At 41.2% G+C, this 17596-nt stretch overlaps 1 protein-coding gene across 2 annotated transcripts in view; it reads left to right on the plus strand.

Annotated features, from left to right (window-relative positions):
* The window catches only part of atp6ap1b (ATPase H+ transporting accessory protein 1b), a 42088-nt gene that overhangs the window by 7411 nt on the left and 17081 nt on the right, over positions 1–17596 (plus strand). Inside the window, exons 2-3 of one of the 2 annotated variants that reach the window (XM_059652238.1) lie at positions 5084–5216; positions 5314–5382. In XM_059652238.1, the coding sequence (XP_059508221.1) occupies positions 5084–5216; positions 5314–5382 (202 nt within the window). The remainder of the gene's footprint in view (positions 1–5083; positions 5217–5313; positions 5383–17596) is intronic. The other variant, XM_048549337.1, reaches the window with a different exon arrangement.

A 17596-nucleotide genomic window follows, 5' to 3' on the forward strand; every position in this document is an offset into this window, starting at 1 on the left:
ATAATGATTTTTGTGATTGGCCTAATATGAGATAGAGTCTCTGTTCATCTGTGCTGGTAATATCTATGCAATCCAAGGGAATGTTGGCAGAAATAGCTCCAAAACTCAGGAAATTTTAAACATGGGGATTAAGCTCAAAGCTGCCTATATTATGTGAGATAATGGGAACTGCAGATGCTGGAGATTCCAAGATAATAAAATGTGGGGCTGGATGAACACAGCAGGCCAAGCAGCATCTCAGGAGCACAAAAGCTGACGTTTCGGGCCTAGACCCTTCATCAGAGAGGGGGATGGGGGGTGGGAACTGGAATAAATAGGGAGAGAGGGGGAGGCGGACCGAAGATGGAGAGTAAAGGAGATAGGTGGAGAGAGTGTGGGTGGGGAGGTAGGGAGGGGATAGGTCAGTCCAGGGAAGACGGACAGGTCAAGGAGGTGGGATGAGGTTAGTAGGTAGCTGGGGGTGCGGCTTGGGGTGGGAGGAAGGGATGGGTGAGAGGAAGAACCGGTTAGGGAGGCAGAGACAGGTTGGACTGGTTTTGGGATGCAGTGGGTGGGGGGGAAGAGCTGGGCTGGTTGTGTGGTGCAGTGGGGGGAGGGGATGAACTGGGCTGGTTTAGGGATGCAGTAGGGGAAGGGGAGATTTTGAAACTGGTGAAGTCCACATTGATACCATATGGCTGCAGGGTTCCCAGGCGGAATATGAGTTGCTTTTCCTGCAACCTTCGGGTGGCATCATTGTGGCAGTGCAGGAGGCCCATGATGGACATGTCATCAAGAGAATGGGAGGGGGAGTGGAAATGGTTTGCGACTGGGAGGTGCAGTTGTTTGTTGCGAACTGAGCGGAGGTGTTCTGCAAAGCGGTCCCCAAGCCTCCGCTTGGTTTCCCCAATGTAGAGGAAGCCACACCGGGTACAGTGGATGTGTTTCACACAATGTATCAAGTTAGTTTATGTCTTGTTTTTCTCATGCAGACAATGCTCCAAAATATTTGACATCCGCTTCATTCAAATTTTGACACAGCCAAAAGGAGAGATGTTAAAAGAAGTAATCGATAGATCAGGGAGGTCGGTTGGAAGGAGGGTGGTAGAGAGTGAGGGGAAGGGGATGAGGTGGCACTTGAAAATTAGAATAATGGTATATTCCTGCCCCCTGCTGCTTTTTTCAGAGATGGTTTGTACAGCCGATTAGTTACCATCAGAAATGGCTGAGTGAGTCATTCAGCTCAAAAACAATTTGGGATGGGCAAAAAATACAGGCTTTGCTGATGTTGCCTACATTGAAGAAAATATAAAGAACACAGGAGGAGCTTTCCTACTTAGAAGATGTCTGGATGATTGGACTGGCAATCCTGCTACTGTGGCAATCATTTTGCAACCCCAAGATAACCTGACCTCCAGAATCCAGCCAATGCTTCAGTTTTAGTGACAAAAGTGTCCATAAGACAATTGTTGTAACTGAAGACAGAAGGACTGTAGAAGAGGCAGCCAGGGATTCAGCTGCATTGTTGCTTGCTATTGCTTTTAAGGTATTATAGCATCAACATAATACATGTTGACAATTTTAAAATCTTCTGCAGTTGTTTGTTCTTAATCTAGATGTGGCAAATGAACATACATTATATTTATAATAAAATACAAAAAAATGCTGGAAATCTGAAACAAAAAACATAAATTGATTGAAGAAACTCAGCAGGTCTGGCAGCATCCATGGAGAGAAAGCACAGTTCACTTTTTTTGAGGCCAGTAACTCTTTTTCAGAGCTGAAGAAAGTAGAATTAGGCTTTACAGTGTTGGTGGACTATAATCTTGGAGGCTCTCTGGGAGAACTCTCCAGATAAGTTACGATTAATGACTGTCATGGACATAAAAGCCTGATGTTTGATGGTGAGTTCATGGTCCAGGAGGAGACAGGAGGAGGTAGAGGTCAGTATTCCAGACAACAAAGTCACCACCCTGGTCCACAGGCTTGATTACAGTCAGGGTTGGATCTGAAAGCATGAAGTGCAGTCAGTTCAGTGGGAAATAGTTTGGAATGGGTAAGGAAGGGGGGCAGAAAAATTGAGCTGACTGATGTCACGTCGACAGCTCTCAAAGGACAGGTTGAGTATAAGTAAAAGACCAGATGGAGGGAACGTGTTGGAGGTGAGTGAAGGGGCCTGTGGCATAGGGAGAAGACACTTGTCCAAAGAAATAAGCGTGGAAGTGAAGGTGCCAGAAGAGGAGTTGAACATCATGTCATGCCTGAAATTCATTAAGGTGGCAGAGGGATAAAAATGAGACCTTTGCTGAATGTAGAATGTTCAGCATCAGAGTGCGGGAGGTCAGAAGGGATAGTAAATACCCAATGAGAGGAGAAAGGATGGAGTCAGAATGAAGGGAAGGGGGCAGGAGGAAAGATTCAGAAGGGTGTGGGTAGGTTGTTGAAGCTTGTGTTTATTAATGCCTAAAAGGAAGAGAACAGATTTCTTGTTAGAACATTGAAGAAACTGGAAAATGAAGAGGAACTGGGGTCAGGACAGTTCTGAGATAGTGTGAGGCAGTGCTGTTGGAGAAAGAGAGGCCAACAGTGTGCATATGGCAGTGTGTGGCATTGGGTGTAGATCTCAGGATGTGGCAAGAACAGCTGTCTGAGGAACATTGTACATCATGGAGATGCCTGTGATCCTGGGTGTAATTCAGGGCTGAAACTGAGCTGCAGGCAGTCACTGATGAATGTGATGTGACTTTGGTCATGAGTTTTGGCAAATACCTTGTCAAACACCAGGATTGACTACGAAAGCAATGACAGTGAACAAGACGGAAAATTAGAATGGAGATCCTGTCGGAGAGAGGAGCAGCACTTCAACATGGGCAGACCTGGAAGAGCTGTAGCAGTGAGTTAAGCAGTGAAATAAAACAAGGAACTATGGATGCCAGAAATGTGAAACAAAAACAGAAGTTTTCTGGAGAAACTCAGCAGATCTGGCAGCAGCAACTGCAAAGAAGGGGCACTGAACTCGGAATGTTAACTCTGATTTCTCTCCATAATTTATATTTAGATGGTTTGATCCTTTGATTAGAATAATTAAAAAGAAGAATAATTGTTATAAGCTTTGAGCTTTCCTGGATTCCCAGTTATTGACACTGGATTATTATGGGATATTTGCACATTCTGCTTATGTTGATAATGTTGGTAGAAAATTTGAGTATGAGTGAACAATGACAAAATATGCATTATTAAGCATAATTTTATGCATTGCTTCCTGATTACACTCCAACAACTATTTCTATTTCCATAAATATGTTTTGGGGAATGTTTAAAATACCTATTACAGTGCAGAGGAGAATTTTCCATATATTTACTGCATATGAATGGACTCAATTCCACATGTCTAATATAATTTTTAACATCACACAACCTACGTAATTCCATGGCACCTTCATATGTTCCAATGATAAGTTTTTGGAAGATGAGAACAATCACAGGCCACCCACTTCCTTGAGCGTGCTCCATCAGTCATTTTTTAAAATATCATTCAAGGGATATGGGTATTGCTGACAGGACCAGAATCTATTGCCCATACCTAGTTACCCTTGAAAAAATACTGGTGTTTTGTCTTCCTGAATCACTGCAGTCCATGTGCTGTACATTAACTAACAAAGATGTTAGGAAGTTCCAGGATTTTGACCAAGTGACACTGAAGAAACAGAGACATATTTCCAAGTCAGGGTAGTGAGTGGCTTGGAGGGGAACTTGTATGCCATGTGCTCCATGTATCTGATGCCTTTGTCCTTCTAGATGGAAGTAGTTGTGAGCTTGGAAGCTACTGTTTGAAGGGCTTTAGTGAAATTCTTGAAGATTGCGCACACTGCCATTACTAAACATCAGTGATAGAAGGAGATAATGTTTATAGATATGGTGCAAATCATGTGGGCTGCTTTGTTCTGGATGGTGTCAAGCTTCTTGAGAGTTGTTAGAGCTGCACCCTTCCAGGCAAGTGGAGAGTATTCCATCGCACTCCTGACTTGTACCTTTTAGATGGAAGCCAGGCTTTGGGGCCAGAAACTGAGTTAATCGCTGCAGGATTTCTAGTTTCAGATCTGCTGCTGCAGCCACAGTATTTATACGTCTGATCCAGTTCAACTTCTGGTCAATGGTAACCCTCAGGATGTTGTCAACATCAGAAATCACACAACACCAGGTTATAGTTCAACAGGTTTATTTGAAGTCACTAGCTTGTGGAGCGCTGCTATTTCACCAGGTGAAGTCCAACCCAGGCCAAAGCCAGCACTACCATGCACCGGGATGTTGATAGAATTAGATGATGGCTGCTTTGTACTTGAACTTCTAAGCTCTGTCAAGCTGTATAACTCTGTTTAGTGCTGTTATCTTTTTAAGAGATAAATGTCATGGGTTGGTGTATGGGTGCTCTTAGGTCTCCTGAAGAACAGAAGTAAATTCTAGCAACTATAAGCCAAATCTCTGCATAAAGCATGAGCAAGGCAAATACTGATCCTAACGGACCAAGTTCACTTTGACAAGCAGGTTTTGTAAAAAGAAAGATTAATTTATACAGCCCTTTACTTGTCCACTGGATACCTCGAAGTACTTTACAGGTAATAAATTATTTCTGATATGTAGCCATTGGAATAGAATAGCAAATATAATTATAAGATAAACATCAGTTTAGCATTTCTGGTGGAGTTTTATTAGATTTTAGCAAAACAAAAAGGGACTGAAGGACAAACACCGGGATTGTCTAGTATATCAAAATTTATAGACAAATGCCAAGACCTTGGTACAATTTCAACACTGTTGCATTTTAATATTGTCAAGGGAACAGTCATACTTCAAGGCAGTTTCTTCAAGTTCATTTCAAATTCTAGAACTCCAAAGTAGTTGTAATTCTAAAAAAAAACAAGAAGAACTTTAAATAAATGATGTACAAAGTACATGCATTTGATTTTACAAATAAAATATAATACTTTGGATAATAGCTGAACAAAACATGCAAATGTCTTCAATTTTCTGTGAACTAAGTAATGTTTATATTTTATTGTGTCTGCATGTGAATACTTACACAAGCCCACCTTTTGTGATTCACCTTCAGCTCCTTAAGGAATATGAAAAGTGCAACATATGAAGGTCAAATCATTAAAATCCATGAGCTGCAAACCTTCTTGAAACCGATTTTTAAACAGGATTCTCAGAATATCATTCTCTTTTTACAGAATGAGGTTGGTAATAGCTAATTTTTATGATCAATGTTAACGTATCAATTTTTGTTGAATGAATTCTGAAGTTTGTGCCTAAATTTTACCATTTTTACCTCAGCTTAGTGTCGAAGACTTCACATGTTATGGTCCTGATTATGGAAACAAAGAAATATTTTACAATATCCAGGTAAATACAGCTAAATAACAGAGTTTTTTGCTGTGTATGAATGTGAAAAAGTGTAAATGAAATCTCTGATTGCATTCCATGCTTTTGATTCAACACTTGCAACCTGTTGGACAAAGAAGCAAAGTTATTTTCTGTCTTTCTTATAAACTCTATTAAGTTTAATTAAGGTGTGACTGCATTTAGACAAAACATAAAGAAAGAAATCAAGAAAATACATTCTTACACCATCTTCCATGGCCTTGAGATTGAGGTGACCCAGATTGTGAGGAAAGCCTGTGTTTACTTCTTGTCTAATGCCCCTTTAAGAATTAGCATAGGCTGGTGAATATTGGCTAGTTGGTTTCCTGATTAAGCTATTATTGGGTTTCAAGAAATGATAAAAAGACCTGAGGTTGCCATGGAGATGAACAGTTTAGAAGCCAAGGGTAAATACAAGATTAAGAGCAATGTGGTTGGATTAGCCAATATTTTCAATGTGGCAAATCTGAACACACAGATGATTTGTGCATAGCGGAACAAGCAAGGTCCTCTTGAAATAGATCTATTTTAAGCTTTGCAGTCTTTGCACAATTTGTTGTGCTCAAGCAGAGCTCTGAGAATAGACCAGGGTCTGTGTTATTGTGAGACTAGGCTAGTAGAAAGAACAGAAGACAAGAAGATATTGTTATTTGGACAAAATCTGTTGCCACTATTTCCAGAGTCCCACCAGATTCCTAAAAAGGGATGAAGAAGTTAGTCTCTGGTGATGCTTTGTTAACTGAACTGTTGTGACCCATGTCTGAAATGGTACATAGATATGTGCCATGTCAGTCTTGATCATGTCACAGTAAATGGCTTTTCATTGGCAGGGAAATTGAGTTTAAGAGCTGCGAGGTTATGCTGCAGCTCTATAAAACCCTAATTAGACCACACTTGGAATATTGTGTTCAGTTCTGGTCGCGTCATTATAGGGAAGATGTGGAAGCTTTAGAGAGGGTGCAGAGGAGATTTACCAGGTTGCTGCCTGGACTGGAGGGCAGGTCTTATGAGGAAAAGTTGAAGGAGCTAGGGCTTTTTTCATTGGAGTGAAGAAGGATGAGAGGTGACTTGATAGGGGTGCTCGAGATGATGACAAATGTAGATAGAGTAGACAGCAAGAGACTTTTTTGCAGGGCAGAAAGGACTGTTATGAGGGGGGCATAATTTTAAGGCGATTGGAGGAAGGTGTAGGGAGATGTCAGAGCTAGGTTCTTTACATGAAGAGTGGCGGACATGTGGAATGCACTGCCGACAGTGGTAGTGGAGGTCAGGTATCTTAGGGACATTTAAGTGACTCTTGGATAGTCACATGGATGATAGTGTAATGTAGGATATGTAGGGTAGTTTGATCTTCATAGGATAATAGGTCTGCACAACATCATGGGCCGAAGGGCCTGTACTGTTCTAAGTTCTAAATTTGCTGGAATATGTCTACTGGCTAATGTAACTGAAAAGCCAAGACTGTTGAGTAGGAAATGAGGGATTCAACATAGCAGAGGATGATTTGGAATGACTGTGAAATTGTACAAGATTCCACATTTATGTGGCAAATAATATGAGTGCTTATAACCACAAAAGACGTTTCTTTGTTGCATCTAATATTTGAGGTGAGATTTACCTTCTTATTTGAAATATACTTATAGAGTTGTAGAATCATACATCACAGAATCAGATACTTCAGTCTAACTCATTCATGCCAACCAAGCTTCCCAAACTGAATAAAAAAACCAAAAGAACTACGGACGCTGTTAATCAGGAACAAAAAGGGAAGTTACTGGAAAAGCCGAGAGGTCTGGCAGCATCTGTAAATAAAAGATTTCCTTCACAGATACTGCCAGATCTGTTCAGCTTTTCCAGAAACTTCTGTTTTGTTTTTCCCAAACTAAACTGGTCCCATTTGTCTGCATTTGGCCTGTATCCCTCCAAACCTTACCTCTTCATGAACCTGTCAAAATGTCTTTGAAATATTGTAACTGTACTTGCCTTGATCAGTCCCTCTGGCAGTTCATTCCAGATATCTCTCCAGTATCCTCTGTGTGAAAAAGTTGCCTCTCAGGTCCATTTTAAATCTTTCTCCTTTCATCTTATAAATATGCCGACTAGTTTAGAACTCCCCTACCCAGTGAAAAGGCTTTGGCTATTCACCTAATCCATGCCCTTCATGATCCTATAAACCCCTATAACATAACCCTTCAGCCTCTGACACTCTAGGGAAAAAGTGATAGCCTCTCCTTATAACTTAAACCATCCAGTCTAGGTAACATCATTGTAAATCTTTTCGGCACATCTCCAATTTAATAACATCATCAGTTAATGAATGAATAGATTATGTTGATCTATTTGCTGCTTTAAAATTTTAAAAATTGAACTCTAGCCCATTACTTTTTTTTCCATTGGATTTGTGGGATTTCCTTTTTCAAAATTATCAGTCTGCATGGAATTGCAATAGATGCTCAATGTACTTTACAGACAAGTGGGTATTTTTGATGTCTCGAGCTGATCATAATTTTTATATATCAACCTTCCAATAAAAATGACCAGATGATGGTTGGAATCATCCCAACACTGGACAACGTGGCACTGGAAGTACAATTTGATAAATAGGGTGAGATGTACAGTAAGGAGATTCTCAACATTGAGGGCAAAATGTCCCACTTTCCACGCCAGTCTTGAACAGTGAGACATGTGTCTTAGTCCTGAACAGTGAGAGGCCTATTTGCATCCATAGTATGCACTAGTGTGCCATTATTAGTTACTCTTGCTTCAATGATATACAGTTTCCCATTCTCCCTCCCAGGGGATGGAAACAAGACAGTGTCAATTCCTGACATGAAAGCCCAAAGCACTCACTTGGTGACTCCAGCTTGCCACTTGCTCCTCCAGCCCTCCACCATGGGCACTAGTCACCAACATCTCAGGCATGATCTATGTGTAGCAACCATACGCAGCCCTATCTGTCTACAAACTTTGGCACTGGACATGTGTCAGCCTTACCATGTCTTCATGGCACATCTCCGAGCCACATACAATACGATTCTGCAGCTCAATGTTGCAGTGTGGACAACACTGGCATCTTTCATTGTAATGCCTTGCCAGCACACTTTGCTCACAGATACAGGTATCCAACTGTTGGTTTTGACTTGTAAGCACCTCAAAGCTCCTCTCTTGCTCTCCGAACGCACACCATAAAACCGTATGATAAAGGGACTGAATTAGGCCATTTGGCCCATCAAATCTTCTTCCTAATTCAATCATGGCTGATATGTTTCTCAACCCCATTCCGCTGCCTTCTGTCTGTAATCCTTAATCCCCTTACCAATCAAGACCCTATCTATGAGGTTGTTGACTTGCTTACCAAGCTGACGGGTTGTAGTTTAGACGTTTCGTCACCATGCTAGGTGACATCATCGGTAAGGCCCTGATGAACCTTTTCAAGATCCTTAAAGACCCTATCTATCTCTGTCTTAAATACACTCAATGACTTGGCCTCCACAACCTGTGTGACAATGAGTTCCAAAGACTAACCACCCTCAGGCTAAAGAAATTCCTCCTCATCTCAGTTCTAAAGGGTTGTCTCTTCATTCTTAGGCAGTGCCCTTGGGTTTTAGTCTCTCCTACTAGTGAAAACGTCATGTCCATATCTACTCTATCCAGGCCTCTCAGTATTCGTTAAGTTTCTGTCGGATTCCTGTTTGCTTCCTTCTCAGCTCCATCGAGTGCAGACCCAGAGTCCTCAACTGCGCCACATATGACAATATGATTCTAGTGAACCTCCTCTGGACCCCCTACAACACCAGCAAATCCTTCCTTAGATATAGAGACAAGAACTGTTCACAATATTCCAAATATGGTCTGACCAGAACCTTATACAGCCTTAGCTGTGCATCCTTGCTTTTATACAGTAGCCTTCTTGAAATGAATGCTATCGAGTTTTGAGAAGATTTGTAGCTCAGGTTGAGGTTCTGGATGTGAGTTTGCTCGCTGAGCTGGAAGGTTCGTTTTCAGACGTTTTGTCACCATTCTAGGTAACATCATCAGTGAGCCTCCGACGAAGCACTGGTGTTATGTCCCGCTTTCTATTTATCTGGTTAGGTTTCCTTGGGTTGGTGGTGTCATTTCCTGTTCTTTTTCTCAGGGGATGGTAGATTGGCTCCAAATCAATGTGTTTGTTGATGGAGTTCCGGTTGGAATGCCATGCTTCTAGGAATTCTCGTGCATGTCTCTGTTTGGCTTGTCCTAGGATGGATGTGTTGTCCCAATCAAAGTGGCGTCCTTCCTCATCTGTATGTAAGGATACGAGTGATAGTGGGTCATGTCGTTTTGTGGCTAGTTGATGTTCATGTATCCTGGTGGCTAGCTTTCTGCCAGTTTGTCCGATGTACGATGTCTGTGACAAACACTACATCGGACAAACTGGCAGAAAGCTAGCCACCAGGATACATGAACATCAACTAGTCACAAAACGACATGACCCACTATCACTCGTATCCTTACATACAGATAAGGAAGGACGCCACTTTGATTGGGACAACACATCCATCCTAGGACAAGCCAAACAGAGACATGCACGAGAATTCCTAGAAGCATGGCATTCCAACCGGAACTCCGTCAACAAACACCTTGATTTGGAGCCAATCTACCATCCCCTGAGAAAAAGAACAGGAAATGACATCACCAACGCAGGAAATGACACCACCAACCCAAGGAAACCTAACCAGATAAATAGAAAGCGGGACATAACACCAGTGCTTCGTCGGAGGCTCACTGATGATGTTACCTAGAATGGTGACAAAACGTCTGAAAGCGAACCTTCCAGCTCAGCGAGCAAACTCACATCCATGAATGCTAACGTTACAATTGACTTCTTAACTGCCAACTGAACCTGCGGATTAACCTTAATTCCCAAGTGCTTTCGTGCTTCAGATTTCCAAAGCCTTTCCTCATTTAGAAAACAGTCTACACCTCTTTTCTTCCTATCAAAATGCATAACCTCACACGTTACCACACTGCATTTCATCTGTTACTTCTTTATCCACTCCTAGCCTGTCTAAGTCATTCTGCAGCCTTCCCACTTCCTCAAATCTACCTGTCCCTCTACCTATCTTTTTGTCATGTGCAAACTTAGCAACAATGCCCTCGATTCCTTTGTCCAGATTGTTAATGTTTCATGTGAATAGTTGTGGTCTTAACACTGACCCCTGAGGAATTCCACAAATCACCAACTGGCATCCTGAAAAATATCCCTTTTTCCCCAGCTTTCTGCTTTCTGACAGTCAGCCAATTGTCTATCCATGCCAGTACCTTGCCTTAACACCATGGGCTCTTAGCTCACTTAACAGCCTCCTACATAACACCTTGTCGAAGGCATTTGAGAAATAGATCGCATCCACTGTCTCTCCTTTGTCTAACTTGCTCATTACTTCCTCAAAGAATTCAAACAGATTCGACAAGCATGGTATCCCCTTGATGACGGCATGCTGACTTTGTCACAAATTACCATGCATTTTTACCACTTACTCTGTAATCTCATCTTTAATAATGAATGATAAAATCTTGCCAATGACCAAGGTCAGGCTAGCCAGCCTATGGACTCTCATCTTCTTCCCCCTTCCCTTCTGAAACAGATGTGTCGTATTAGCCATTTTTCACCCTCTAGGACTCTCTCTAACTCTAGTGATTCCTGAAAGATCACCATCAACACCTCTGCAATCTCCTCAGCTATGTTATACAATATTCTGAGGTGTAGTCCATCCGATTTATCGGACTTCAAACCTTTCAGCTTCCCCAGCACCTTCTCCTTGGCAATGGTTCCTACACTCACCTCTGCTGCCTGCGTCTCTTCGAGTTCTGGTATATTGCTGATGTCTTCTGCTGTGAAAATGTGTGCTAAGTACCAATTCTTCCGCCATTTCTTTTTTCCCTATTACGACTTCTCCAGCTTCATTTTCCAGTGATCCAATGACCACTCTTGCCTCGCTCTTATTTTTTAGATGTTGAAAAAAGGTCTCCTACAATCTTCTTTTATATTACTTGCTAGCTTATCTCATTTAATCTTGTCCCCCTTATCACTTTCTTAGTTAACCTCTGCTGGATTTTAAAAGATTCCCAATCCTCTGGCTTCCAATTAACCTTCACTATATTGTATTCTTTTTCTTTTATGCAGTCTCTGACTTCCCTTTTGAGCCACAATTGCCTTATCCTCCCCTTAGTATGTTTCTGGGATGAATTTCTGCTGCGCCTCCCAAGTTATCTCCCTGAAACTCCTACAATTAATGTTCTGCTGTCTTCCCTGCCACACTCCCCTTCTAATCAATTCTGGCCAGCTTCTCCATCATGACTTTTTAGTCACCATTCCTCTGTTGTAATACCGTTACATCTGATTCCAGCGTCTCCCTCTCAATCTGCAAGGTGAACTCAATCATATTATTGGCACGGGCATATCAGCCCGAAACATCAGCTTTTGTGCTCCTGAGATGCTGCTTGGCCTGCTGTGTTCATCCAGCTCCACACTTTTTATCTTGGATTCTCCAGTATCTGCAGTTCCCATTATTTCTCATATTATTGGCACTGCTGCCTAGGGGTTCCTTCACCTTCAGCTCTCTTAAAATTGCTGCCTTGTTAAGCATCATTAAAAACAGAATTGCCTGTCCCCTAGTGGGCTCCACCACAAGCTGCTCCAAATGAAACCATCTCATAGACATTCCACAAATTCTTTTTTCTTGACACCCGCTACCAACCCAATTTTCCTAGTCCATATGCATGTTGAAATCCCCCCGATTATTGTAATCACGCCGAGTTATGTCAATCTCTCACAAGTACAATATTCAGAGGCTTACACAGCAAATACAACGAATGTGCATCAACCAAATGATCATGTCACAAAGTCAAAGAGGAATAGCCCTCAATCAAGTCCAGGGAGACAGCCTTCAGTCAGGGGTTCACAGCAAAATAAGTCAAGCCAGCATCCAGTATCAGTTCAGAGGCTTGAGCACAGTCTTTCAGCCTCTTGGAGCAGTTTGGGAGTTTATATTCACGACAGTTTGGGGAGTGGGCCATGGTTAGTCTGGCCGGTCCACTGAAACCAAACCCAGGCATCACGGTAAATCAGATCGGGGGTCTGCACAGAGATCAGTCAGGGGTCTGGTCACTCATCAGTTGCGGCTGCCCATTCAAGTAGATCAAGGGATTGGGCTATGGGACCAGTGGATCCAGCTGCGGCAGGGATTATTTTCACAGTTGTTGTTGTGTAACAAAGGTGCAAAGAGATTGAGGAGATGCACCAGCAAGTCCAGAAACAGCAGTGACCTTCAGTGGCTGCCAAATAATCTCCACATGAAAAGATTACAGCTGAAAGTCTCCACAGGATGCAGAGTTGGTACAGGAGGCTCAGAGCCTATTGTCCTCAATGACATTTCCTCACAATGACTGAGGTGCAGCGTTGCTGCAGGCTGAAGATGTTCTAGGATGTTCTACATGTTTTCACTGTACTGATTGAGTATATGTGACAAGAAAGGCTGTTCTATTCTATTCTATTCTTAAAGTACAGCAGCTTCCTACAGGTCAATATTCCTTAAGCCCAGGCCAATGAGCATTTACAACACTGCTCATTGTTCTTTCCTTGTATGCACTCAATATCAGGGGATTTTGGGAGTGAGTTTCATGATGGAGATTAGTTTCATATGTATTGGAATAGCCTTTATCTTTTACGTCAAACTCATCAAACCAAGTTGAGTAAATTTCTTTTCAAACAAGAGATATTTGGACAATTCATTACACATGTTGACAAATCACTGCATACCTAATTGAGTGAAACCCTCATGCAGAATACAAGTTGCAGTTATTAATTCTTGTCAGCAGCCATTAGCTACATGGATCTCAAAAGTAATGACCTGCAAAGGACGTTTTCAAATCAGAGTAAAATATTTGCCATGAACTTGGCTTTTAAATATTAATATGAATGCTGTGACTTGATTGCAAAATCTGACTGTCAGGGTTGAACAGGTACTTTTTAATCAATCTGTTGAGAGATGCTACTACACACCTCTGCAAAAGGTGGGATTTGAACCTGGGCCTCCTTGCTTAGAGGTAGGGGCAATACCACTGCACAAGAGCCATTATTGCAAGTACTACACAATATGATTGATTTCGCACAATTAATGGACGTTTGAATGTAAACTTCCAGTGTCTGACAAGATGATTCATAAAGTCCTGAATTCTTTTTCTAGTTAACTATCTAACCTACCACAAACAATTAAATCAATTTCAATAGTAAATAGGATTACTCATGACATTGACAGCACGGTATGCTGAGGGACACTTTTGTTTCACTTGAGTTCCAATGGAATAATAAGGTATGACTGAAGGCATCGCTTTAGGATGACCTTTCTCCGTGCAGTTAAATTGAAGCTTATAAAATGTCACAAGAATGGTACGGTGCTGATTAAAACAGAGCTCCCTGTGCATATGGAGAACAGCGAGAAAGGCAAAAATACTTGCATATTTATACTTGGTACTGAAAAAAGTTTTCAACTTCGTTTCTAACAGAATTTACCTGTCAGCTTTTATGACAATTGATCTACAGCCAAGGATATTCCTTCAGGTCAAAATGGCTGACTCATTTTGAAGAGGAAGAAAAGTTCATCTGGTATTTTTGATGAAAATGTGATAATAGACAATCAGAATCTGAGCTGGCAGCTATTTCTCTGTGATCAAAATTGTGATGCCTAAATTCATTATTGGTAATAGGAGAAAGAAATGGGCAAAAACATAACAGTGAAAAACACCCAAAGGCTGGTAATCTGATAATACTAACAACGTAACTTCTAAATAAATAACTTAGCATATGATGGAACATACTTTATTAGTGTGTTATTTCGGCTTATCTATTCTATTTATAGGGCAAAATAATCTGTCAATCAAAAGGCTTAACCTTCACAGGAATTATGGAAAACATCGAGAATTTCAAGATGTGAAAATAGCATAGTTTACCTTCCTGTTAGGCTAACAGTTGTAATCAATCATTTATTTCCATGATATTTGTCAAGTTTTATCTACCAGAAAAGAGAAACAAATTTTTCTGATTAGCTCTTAATTGTTCCACTTTTACACTTAATTGTTGTTGGTTTATTGGTCTTAGTTCTATTATTTGTGAAATAATAACATTCATACATTTAATGCTGCATATTTTCTGTCCAAAGCAAAATAATGAACTATAAATTACAGTCTAAAAATGTAAGAAACTAAGGAAAATATGCTGAACATTTAAAATACAAAGGAAATTAGCCCCCAGGATGTACAGTGTGGATGGTTGTAATAAATTATTTAAAACCCAAGAGTATGGGAAACAGAGTTCTATGAGATCATTTGGCTCTTCAAGCTTGTTCGGTCATTCAAGAAGTTCACAGTTAGTCTTATATTTAATTGCACCTTCTTGTACTATCTTCAAATTCCTAATACCCAAAGATGTATCAGCCCCTTTCTTGAATATTCTCAATTGTTGAGATACCATACAGCTCTGGGACAGAACTTTCCAAAATTTCATAACTCTTGTAGTGAATAAATTTCTCCTCATTGCAGTCAAAACAGATCTTGGTCATACTCATAACCACCCTTTTCTTGCTTCGGTATATTTTCACTGGCTGTCAAAGACCAGGGTGAACTGAAAACTAGAAATTTTTTAACAATGGATTATACATCATTTTGTTTCCTACTTGATTAAAATGAGCCTTTCTGGATAGATCAGCCTTACATGGCATGGTTCCAGAGTTGTTAGCCTCTTCATCTCCGGTATGTCACGCTTCAAGCAACCCTTGACCCCACCCATTCCACATAGGCCTGAACTATGGCCCAAAGCAATCACCTTGAAATCTGAAAAAATCCAAAGTCTGACACAACCCCGCTCATGACGCTATTGAAGTTGAGAGACAGTACCTGCATATTTAAAAAAGAAAGGGGAAGTGCAGTAACCTTTAATAATTTTTTTTCTTGCTTTTCTGTAAAGTGACTAAATTAATATCATATTAATGCTTGAACTATGACATGATTTAAAAATTGTTTATAAGACATAAATTATGGAATTTGATAGCATCACAGTGGGTCTCGACCCAGTACTATCAGTTGGAAAAGTCTGTCTATTCTAGCCCCAGATGCATGCTTTACACCATTACACTAAAATAGGCTCCTTCAAGTATTTGAGATAACAAAGTGTAGAGCTGGATGAACACAGCAGGCCAAGCAGCATCTTAGGAGCACAAAAGCTGCTGTTTCGGGCCTAGACCCTTTGTCCATTTGCCTTTTAATTGTTCTTCTAGAATCAGCTCCTACAATCCCTTTAGATATTATGTTCCAGATCGTAGCAATCCAATGTGTGAAGAAATTTCATCTCGCTTCCCCTCGAGTTCTTACGTTAATTATTTTAAATTTATGACCTCTCATTACTGACACATTTAGAAGAGGAAACCATTTGTTCTTACTTAATCAATCAAAGCCACACATAATTCTAAATATCTCAATGAAGTTCCTCTTAATCTTTTCTGCTTGAAGGATGACAACCCTGTTGCTCTAGCTATTCCATACAACTGAAGTTTTCAACTCTGGTATTATCCCGGTAAATTTCTGCATGTCTAAATCCCTCAACTCTTGCACCCTGTCAAAATTTTGATTAAATTTCCTCTCCGTGTTGTTATGATAAAAGTCTGCAGAGGAATGCAGGAAGGTTAAGCAAGTGGGCAAAACTTTGGCAGATGGAATATAATGTGGAGAAATGTCAGGTTATGCACTTAGGCAGGAAGAATAGAGGGACTAAATATTATTTAATAGGAGAAAGGCTGCAGGAAGCTGCGGCACAGAGGAATTTGGAAGTTTTTGTCCATGAACCACAAGAAGCTAGCAACCAGATTCATGAAACGTTGGCCTTTAATTCAGAGAATGGAATATAAAAGCAGAGAGATTTCGTTGAAACTATACCAGGTACCGGTCAGGTCACAGATGGAATACTGTGAACAGTTTTGAGCCACTCATGATTTTATAAAACTCCATAAAGTCATCTCTCAGCTTCTGATAGTCCAGGGAAAATTGCTCAAGCCTCTTCAGCCTCTCACAACAGCTCAAAGCTTCCAAACCTGGCAACATCTTAGTAAATCTTTCAAGTTTCACATCATCCTTCCTAGAGCAGGGGGACCAGAACTGCACACAGTATTCCAGTAGTGCTCTAACCAATGTCCTGTACAGCCGCAACATGACCTCCCAATTCTATACTCAAAGCACTGACCAACAATAACAAGCGTACCAAATGCCTTCTTCACTATCCTACCTACCCATGACTCCACTTTCAGGAGTGTTGGTGTGCAGCTTTTCTACTGAGGCAACTTATTTGAAATACAAAGTGAGCAGTACTTATTAGGCTGGAAATTGGTGATGACAGCCGAACAAATGTTATAATACCAACAAATAATATTAAAGCTCCACTTCAGCAGGGAAAATGAGAAGCAGGGGCTAATAATTGGTGGTGATATACCTTTTCTATCTCTTCTTTTGGAGGCGCACTGCCTCAAGACTGATTTTTTGATTAGAAATGCACGAATAGAAAAATGAGAGATCTCCATTATGCTCCGAGTGACATTTGAAGCCTATCCGTCTCTAGTACACAACGGTGCAAAATGCCAAGATCGTAGTATGAAATGGAAAGATTATGACTGTAGCAGTGCCAGCGAATACACCTCCAGCAAGATGCCACTACCAGATATATATTCCCCCTCCCATCCCTTGCCCGTCTTCCGCAGGAACCATTCCCGCCGGGAAACCCTGTTCCATTTTTCCTTCATCCCCAACACCCTCCACAGCCCCACAGCAGCTTCTGCAACCAGTGAAGGTGTAACACCTGCCCATTTACCTCCTTCCTCCCTGGTATCCAAGGGCCCGAACATACTTTTCAGTGAAGCAACACTTCACTTGCACTTCCCAGAATCTAGTCTACAGCATTCGCTGCTCACAACGTGGTCTCCTCCATACTGGGGAAATGAAGCGTAGACTGGGTGACCGCTTCGCAGACATCTACGCTCTGCTTGCAAAGAAGACCCTGAACTACCTGTTGCCTGCCACTTTCACACACCATCCTGCTCCCTGGCCAACATTTCTTGTCTCTGGCTTGTTGAAGTTTTCCAGCGAAGCTCAGCGCAAGCTGGAAGAACAACACCTC

Source organism: Stegostoma tigrinum, chromosome 18, assembly GCF_030684315.1.
Source record: "Stegostoma tigrinum isolate sSteTig4 chromosome 18, sSteTig4.hap1, whole genome shotgun sequence".
Classification (NCBI taxonomy): domain Eukaryota; kingdom Metazoa; phylum Chordata; class Chondrichthyes; order Orectolobiformes; family Stegostomatidae; genus Stegostoma; species Stegostoma tigrinum.